This window comes from Neopsephotus bourkii, unplaced genomic scaffold (genome assembly GCF_033783945.1).
Source record: "Neopsephotus bourkii isolate Nb327-2 ecotype Australia unplaced genomic scaffold, CSIRO-AGI_Nbou_v1 NB_1574, whole genome shotgun sequence".
NCBI classification, from domain to species: Eukaryota; Metazoa; Chordata; class Aves; order Psittaciformes; family Psittacidae; genus Neopsephotus; species Neopsephotus bourkii.
Genome location: NW_026902050.1, coordinates 4,749,881 through 4,758,940, shown reverse-complemented (window position 1 = coordinate 4,758,940; position 9,060 = coordinate 4,749,881). Strand labels below are relative to the sequence as shown.

The 9,060-nt window shown below is 37.7% G+C and overlaps 1 protein-coding gene across 2 annotated transcripts in view; it reads right to left on the bottom strand.

Moving 5' to 3' along the window:
• RSRC1 (arginine and serine rich coiled-coil 1) overlaps positions 1-9,060 on the bottom strand; it is a 168,945-nt gene that overhangs the window by 94,759 nt on the left and 65,126 nt on the right. For both annotated transcript variants that reach the window (XM_061371629.1, XM_061371630.1), the window contains one exon: positions 5,737-5,773. In XM_061371629.1, coding sequence (XP_061227613.1) covers positions 5,737-5,773 — 37 coding nt within the window. The remainder of the gene's footprint in view (positions 1-5,736; positions 5,774-9,060) is intronic.

The following is a 9,060-nucleotide window of genomic DNA, read 5'->3' as shown; positions in this document are numbered from 1 at the left end:
AGGTTGGAAAGACCTTGACCATCGAGTCCAGCACTGCCAAGTCCAGCACTAACCATGACCCTAGGTGCCATATCTACACATCTTTTAAATCCCCTCCAGGGACGATGACTCTGCCATTTCCCTAGGCAGCCTGTTTCAGTGCTTGATAACCCTTTCAGTGAAGAAATTTATCCTACTATCCAATCTAAACCTCTCCTGGTGCAACTTCAGGCCATTTCCTCTTATCTACTTTGAAAAACGGAAACATAAAAGATCCCTTTAAAATGTTTGATCAATCATATGTTTTGAATACTTTTAAATTGTGAGCATCCATATGTAAAGCTTACTAAACATGCCCAATTCTCTGTTCTGTATGGTGCATTTTAATCAGGAGTAGCAGCTTCCACAGTTGTGTCATGCACATAAACCATTTTATGAACACTGATGACTAGATTTCTTAGTGTGGTAGAAGTCACATGATGAAAACTATTATCTATATTCCATTTGTTGATAAAATTGACATCTAAAATATTTAAGTATTTTGAAATGTATGTAAGATTTTCTTTCCTTCCCATCTAACGTTAATACTGCAGGAACACACCACTTCTGCCTTCGGGTCCTTTGTGTCCATCTGCAGCTATGCATTTCCACCTTTGAAGAACGCAGTGCTTTCAGTTGTAACCTCATGCTAGTCAATGACTTTTTGGGCTCAATGCAAAAGGAAGACAGGATCAGCGGCTGTGTTTGTACACCTAACACTCCAAAAGGAATTACCTATGTATCTATTCTACTACCTTTTATGAAGCAAATTACCAAGAAGATTCAAGTTGAATTTTCAATTTTAATGTTTGCCTGAACAAACTGCAAACTTGTCCCCATTCTAAGAGCTACTATAAGAAAACCACCTTATATGTAAAATATCTTAACTCTGTACCCATGCAGTAAATGAGAGAGACACATGAATGACTGGAATGAGAAAAGAAATAGATCAGCATTTCTCATGACATCACAAGCTACAGACTAAGATCTACAAGCGTTATATCACTAGCACCTTTCAGCACTATTTCCCTTCCAAAAATCTGATTACCTTCTGGATGACAGAAGATTTTATTTGCACATTTTTGTTTCATGATAATGCCCCTTCCTTAGTGTCGTGGTTTAACCCCAGCCAGACAGCTTTCATTCACTCCCCCCCCCCCTTCTTGCCCTCCCCCTACTCTCGGAGGGACGGAGAGGAGAATCAGAAAGAATGCAACTCCCACGGGTTGAGATAAGAACAGTTTAGTAACTAAGGTATAACACAAATCACTACTGCTACCTCCAATAATAGTAATGATAAAGAAAATAACAAGGGAAGAGAATACAACACCTCATCACCAGGCGACCGATAACTTGCTCCCCCCAGCCCGATCAAGCACCAACCGATACCTTCTCCAACCCTGCAGTCCACTCTAGCCCCTTCCGGGTAACTCTCCCAGTTCCCTCCTGGGCATGACATGCTGTGGTATGGAATACCTCTTTGGTCAGTTTGGGTCAGGTGTCCTGTCTCTGCTTCCTCCCAGCTTCCCCTCCTCCCTGGCAGAGCATGAGGCCCACAAAGTCCTTGGTCAAACCAAAACATCATTGTTTTCAGCTCTGTTCCCAGCCCAAAAGTCAAAACACAGCACTGCATCAGCTACCAAGAAAAAGAAAAATGACTGCGACTGCTGAACCCAGGACACTTAGGTAACTTTCTGCACAACTGCTTCCTTAAGTAGGTGGCTCCAGGCTAAATATTCTTGCCCCATCATAGGGATATACTAATCCCATTGCTCAAATGGGAAAAAAAGGAAGTTATACAGTTCAGGCAACCCATTCATATCCACTTGTGCACACTGCCCATATGACTATTCTTGTGCCAGACTGAGGAGATTTCACAGAAAGTGAATCCCACACTAAATTGCCATTACTGTATCCTATCCATGCTCCAGCTTTCCTCTAATGCTGCCTCTTATCTGCTGGACTAAAGCTGGCCTCTCTAGAGAATCACTTCCTCACCAGTGACCTTACCCAGGAATGGAGTTTGGTTAGAAACTAAGAATGGGAGATGGGCCTTGAAAATTACAACTCCAGGAATATCATGGTGCTTTTCCAATGGAATTTTTTTCAGGTTTTGATGACTGGCATTTTATGAAAGGACATGTGAGAAGGGAATGCTTAGTAACACACACAGACACACACACACACACATATATATAAAAGGTTGTGGGGAAAAAAGTCTCATTTTCAATTAAATAGAATTTCAATAGGAAAAAAACCTCAACCATCTATTCAGCCTGATGCTTCTTCAATAAGAGAGAATTCAAGCTTGCAGGATATAATTGACCAGCATGGAATTTTGCCAGGATACCAAGATAAACATAATTACTCATATTAAGAGTGTTAATTAATTGTTTGTGAACACAAATAATTGGCTGCTTGCTTTTATAGCTCATTAGAAAGCCAACAATTGTATTAGACATTGTCCAGCAGCCATCCTAGGACCACTGAGCTGTAACCACCAGAAGTCTGAAACTAAGCCAGTAGAAATCAGTGAGAGGTCAGCCACTAAATGCAAGCTCCAAGGAAAAAGATAGTGATGCCTAGTAAATGAATATTAACACTTTCTGGACAAAAGAGGGCCCTTTTTTTTTTTTTTGTTTGCTTGTGTTTGTTTTTTTTTTGGGGGGGGGGTGTTTTGGTTGTTGGGGGTTTTTTTGTTTGATTTTTGCTTGTTGGTTGGTTGGTTAGATAAATCATTCTAACAAAGATCTCTTTAAAAACCCCAAGGAGCTGCCAGACAGAGTTAAACAATATTAGTTATGAATCAGTGACCTCAATATATGCTACCTATGAGACATTATGCAATTAGAAGTGTAAACAGTGATCTCCAGCAGCTTCCCTGGCAGAGCTATGCACAAGCACTGCGACAGTCAGCTTCACAAGAGCGTGATCTGCACCTGCTGGGGGTTATTGATTAACAGGGGGAGTGCCTGCATTCTTGGCAGACAATAACTATATCCTTACAAACCGCTGATGGGCTAAACAAGCTATTAATGACAGGTTGCCCTTCACCATTTAAAACAGAGAGACTCTGCTGCTTGACCACAAGGACAAGCAGGTTATTGCTTTGAAATGTTATACAAAAGACACAAATGAGGCATCTCTAATGAATAAACCACAAGGAAGGCTCCATGGTTCTTATTAGGAAGAGCTATTAATAGAAAACAGGACCTATTCAGGGTTGCAGATATATAATCGTCTGTGACAAGATTTCTCCAGTTTGTTAAAACTTGTTATTCAGAAAGGAATTGCTGAGTCTAATTCAGCAAATAACCACCCAGATTCTTTGAGTAAATGCTTCTGAGCTGACCTAAGTCCCGATGGTCAGCAAGGAGTGCAGCTGTGGCACACATGGAAAGGCAGATAGACCTTCCACCCAGCAGCAGCTGGCACAGATCCTCCAGGAGGGCCAGCTCTGACTGAGAAACAGGCACATAGACCTGCTGAATAGTTCTCCAATCTACAAAACCAGTATTTCTGTTTAGAAGAGCATGTTTTTAAACTGGAAGCATTTCCAAATCATGGAATCATAGAACGGTTAGGTTTGGAAAGGACCTTTATTTATTTTTAACAACAGTCGATATACTACTTTATTTTACACTGGTGTGTTGCTAGATGCTAGATACCAGGATGGCAGGACCTACTGAAACATGGGTAAGCAGTAAAATAGGCTTCAATTGATTGAACGGGATATGCACACAGATAAATGGGAACATACAGACCCCATAAAGATTATATCCCAAACTGTAAAACACCCCTTTTTACCAAAGGGATTAGATAACAGATTACCAAGTCAATTATAAAGACTTGGTTTTTTGTTGCCTTTTTTAGGGTGGAAAACTTCCTTACAAGTATTTGGAGATGCAGTAATTTAAAGCAATCATGTGACCTAATTCTTGCATGGAATGTCCCTATAATTCATTGGAGTCCAAAAGGTCTTTGTGAACCTATCTGACATAATGTTGAGCTATACAACAGTTTCCAGCACAAATACTCCCATCTCTGGGTGTCTTGGGAAACAGTTAATTCCCTTGAGTACCCATTCCCGGAACATACCTTCTAAGATCACAGAATTCTCAGACCTGGAGGGTTTTGGCACGTCTTTCAGAGAAATACAAAGCAGCTAACACATTTAACGAAGTTAAATTTTTATTCCAATATATAGCGTGTTACCCTGCAAAGAAGTTAACACAGCATTGCTCTGCAGAGAACCTTTCCAGCTCATTTTCCACAAATCCCAGGGAAGCCCTTAAAACCAGTGCACCCCACTCCTGGTCCACCTATTCCCACTACGCAAAACCCATTGAGCCTCTTCTCCTGCACCTGTCGGAGTGAGGTGACATTATAAATCAGACCTGCAGCTGTCACTATCGCAGCACTCCCAATTTAGAAGAAGTACCCATCATGGTCATCTGTCAAGACTACAGCATCTTTATAATGCATTAGAAAAATTCTCTGAACCCATCAGATTACAAGTACCTGACACTAGCAGAGGAATGAAACATTTTAAAAATTTAAGAGACTCAACTAGCATGCAGGATACCAATGGAACTAGCAAACAAGATTAATTTCAAACTGCTTCCAAGAACTATTCGTAACACTCATCTATTTATTCTATTTACAGAGTCAACAAAATACTAGTTGTAATGGAACATTTAATATGCCACCATTATGAAGGGGAAACTATTGACAACTATGCCGGAATATACATCCTTTTCATCCTGTTGTTACTCCAAGAATATATTGGTACACAAGCTCCTACAAATCGTATTTCCCAAGTGACTCCCAAAATCAAAAGCAACAACAGAATAGCAATTTTTTTTCAAATGTTCATGCAACACACTATGATATTATTTTAACACTAGTATAGAGCAGTATAATATTTCTATATAAAAAGACATTAATTTAAACACTTCTCATGATGTACTGAGATATACATGCCATTAATATCAAATATTTTTATTTAATGGGATTTAAAAATCTGTTAAGATGAACTACTTAATGTTCTGATGATTGCTGATACTAGCATCCTAGGCTCAATGAGTTTCAGACTTGAGACAATATTGTATTTTTTCCAGTTTTGATCAACTGATTAGTTTTTAATGTTAAGTATGCTTTGCCATCACTTGCGGTTTTAATATGCTTACTTAAACCAAAAATATTTTGAACCTCAATTATTATTTTCTATTGCGGCACTGAATGGAATTTAAGTCAATACATTATTCATAAAGCAAAGACGAGAACAAAACAAAGCTATGCACTTCTCTCAAAGACTTCAAATTACTAAAACGTACCATATTTATGCATGCAATATTTGGTGGTGTGTGTGTCTTTTTTTTTTTTTTTAATCACAAGTTTGTTGTTTTCAGATCAGGATATGCCAAAAATCCAACACCAAACAATTTTTGTTTATAATTAAGGCAATCATCAATCCAAGGTTTGTAGTTCATTTTATTTCATCTCTACATCAAAAAAAGTAATTTAAAAAAATTAAAATTCCCTTGAAATGGTAAGATAAATGAAAATGTAAGTGCCTTCACATAATAACAGTAAGCTGACCCTCTGGGAAATGGTTGACTTTCTCAATTCAAGGTATTCAAAGCTCATTCAAAAGTGTTCATTTGGAATGCAGATATCAAAGATGATGCAAATGTTCAAGAGAAAATTAAAACTTACCAGATGTTCTAATCCAGCTTTGATGTTTCCAGAGTCCCTGTAACAGAAGAACAAAAGTTCTAAATAGTTGCTAAACCCTTGTCTACAACAATTTATGTTTAACTCAGAAATGTCAAAGCCATGTAATTTCTTCAGTATGTAAAATCTTTTACTTTTAATATCTTAATCACTGCAACACCTAAAAAGTATTAACTATATTAATTAACCTAATGCACAACTACAGATTTAAAACCTCAAATTTTGCCTGCCTGGAAATTGCTATAAACTCCAGCCATGCAAAAGGACAGGCATTTAAAAAACAACATTTTAAACATAATTATTCCACTGTTCATACTGAAAATAATAAAACAAGACCATACAGAATGCAATTTATCAAATCCACATTCAGTGACTCATGGTTCTGCTTTGCCACTGCTTCAATAATAAAATTCTGTGACTATTTACAAAGGTGATAGACTGAATAAATTGTATAATAACTAACAAGGTCATGGCAAGCATAGTGAAACTTTGAACTTGACTCCTGACAGCTGAAAAACATACAAATGTACAGATACAAAAATGGGAAGTAATGTTGCATAAAGACAGCTGCGAAAAAAATGGACCAATTTATCAGAGTAAAAACACTGAAAAGCAAGGAGAATTCAGAGTGAAAATTATTCCTTAATAAATCCTGACACATACAAAAAAAAAAATTAGCCTGAAAGAAATTTGAAGCAAAAGAAAATTTTAAAATCCTTAAATCCCAAGCTACTAAACAGGGAGGCTAGTTTCTGCTTTCGTTGACTTCAGGTTCCGCCTGCTTCCAAGAAATGTAACTGTACCTCTTGAGGAAGATGTGCTACAACAATGGCAAACAAGGAGAAACCACCCCACAAGGATTTCAGTGTAATATGTATTTCTAATATTACTTTTTCAACAAATTATTCAAAAATATCACAATACCGGAGAAAGAGACCCAACCAAATTCCTCATTCCTCTAAGTGTGTGAGACTGAGGCTTCCATTCTCTTTAGCACTTGCTACAGGCTGGGAAAGGTATAATGGGAAGTTACACCAAAAAATCATTATATGTATGAAATTTTACTAGATACTGAATAAGGCTACATTAAAGTATGCATTTTACCACCTCGCTGTACAGTATTTTGGACTTTTCATAGAATGCTTTTATTTATGATTTTATAAAGCTTTCAAAAATGTCTGCCATGTACCTTTGTTCTATTTGAATGTATCATGAATGAAGCAAGAGAAAAAGATGGAGAAAAAGATGCACTTCCCTTACACCACTGTTCTATATTCTCAAACCAGAACTTATTATTGTGTTCAGACAATATTTAAATAGAAATAATCTCCCACATTTATTTTTGAGGTGCTAAATGACCTCAAATAATTAAATTACTTTGGAAGCAGGATCCAAGATACAGATGCTCCCAACTACTGGTATAAAACCTGCCCTGTTAGTGGTCTGTCTCCTGCGCCATCCGTGTCATGACTTCATCAATATTTGTGCAGCTCCTTTTTCCCTGTGCTGAAAGCAGACTTAATTCAATTATAGGTCTCAAAACTGATAAAAAAGGTCCTGAAGTGGAAAATGCGAAGAGATTATTGGCAAATGAATAAAGATTTGTATCGAACTAACACACAAGAGTACAGCAGGGTTGGGGTTTTTTTTTAATCATTCCCTGTCTTAGGTCTTCTGGGAACAGTAAGTTTCCCTTTCCCTCATGCAGCACATCGATTTCTGAATTAGACTGCAATATTAAATAATTAATATACTTGCCATGATTGATGTTTTGCATTAGTTGAATATTAGGTTATCAATCAAAATCCACTTGGTTTAATGTAATAATATTGAAAAAGTGTCACTGGCTGTTCATCCAATTTGTAGTTGAGGCAGCACAGATAGCAATATTGGTGTAACGCAAGGCTCTAACGCAGGAAATACAGCGGTTGAACATACATAAGGCAAACATTATCAAACTAACCAGGACAAGGTTGAGGTTGTCCTAAATAAACCTTGTGGCACCTGTCACTTCCAATGAAAACCTCCTTCCAGCTGGAGGCTGCTGTGCATCAATCAGTGTCGACAACTAGTGAAGCCAGGGCATAATTTTATCTTCCCAGTTAAAAAATAATTATACAAGTAATACTCCTGTTAATGCTATATTTCAAATTTCGTGTTATGCAAACAGCTCGTTTTAACACATAACCTTAAATGTCTACCAAATACTTTAATCATTCCTACTGTAAAACACCACAAATAAAAGGCAAGAGCAGTTTTATGCACATCCAGTATTGTAATACTCCTATAAAGGAACACCATAAGAAAGTTACATTAATTCTATATCATTATCAAGTATTAAAGTTTTATTCAATTTTTACACCATGGCATTCCCAACAAGATACTTATTTTCCTTTCCTTCTGTGCCCAGTGCACCACATTTATTCTTTTGGTTTGTTAGGCAAGTTTGGTTTTATTCCCAAGTCTTAATTCTTTCCACCAGAGAAGCTCTGGAAATGTGTTTCCCCACTACAGTCAAGACTTCATGCTGTAAAATACTAGTTGATGTGCATATATATATTTTAAAATTGTACATTAAAAACAGTAAGAGTAATTCTCATGCTAATCTATATGTTAGGTTTTGGTAATGCCAGGGGAAAAAAATGCAGCTACGTTTGAATCATGGTCATGAGGGACCTGTAACAAGGTCAGGTATTCCAAGCCAGCTATTCCATTAAGCAAGTGGACACAACTTTTCAGTTACTTAAAACCACAGCATAGGTAACCAGTTGAGATAGTGTTAACTTGTTAGCGCTAGTTCCTTTGCCAGTAAACTAAACTAAACATACTCACTAGCACTTGCTGGAGTATTCTGCAATTTTAGGAATGTATTCCAAACGAAAACTAACCAGCCTTGTTCTTAATTTCCTCTCAAGTTATTATCAACTCATTCTCAATACTTCCCTTATATTTGTAGTTAATAACATCCTTTGCTATAGCTTTTCTGTTAGAATCCATAGGCCATAGAATAATTCTATGGATTATCTGTATCTCTGGATAAAATGGGATAATTCAGGTCAAAGGGCCTCTGTAGGTCTGTAGCCCTACAACGTCCTCACAAGAGGTCAGGTCTAAGGCCAGACCAGGCTGCTCAGGGTTTTATCCTGCCTCCTTGGGCAACTTGTCTTGTTGATTAAATGTCTTCACCAGGGCCATCTTCCTTTTTATCTAGTCCAAAAGTCTCAGTGACCTCCCTCCTCATCAGGCTGGACATCTGCTGTCAAGTGCCCTCAGAGCCATCTCCTCCAGTCCCTCAGGTTCCCTCCC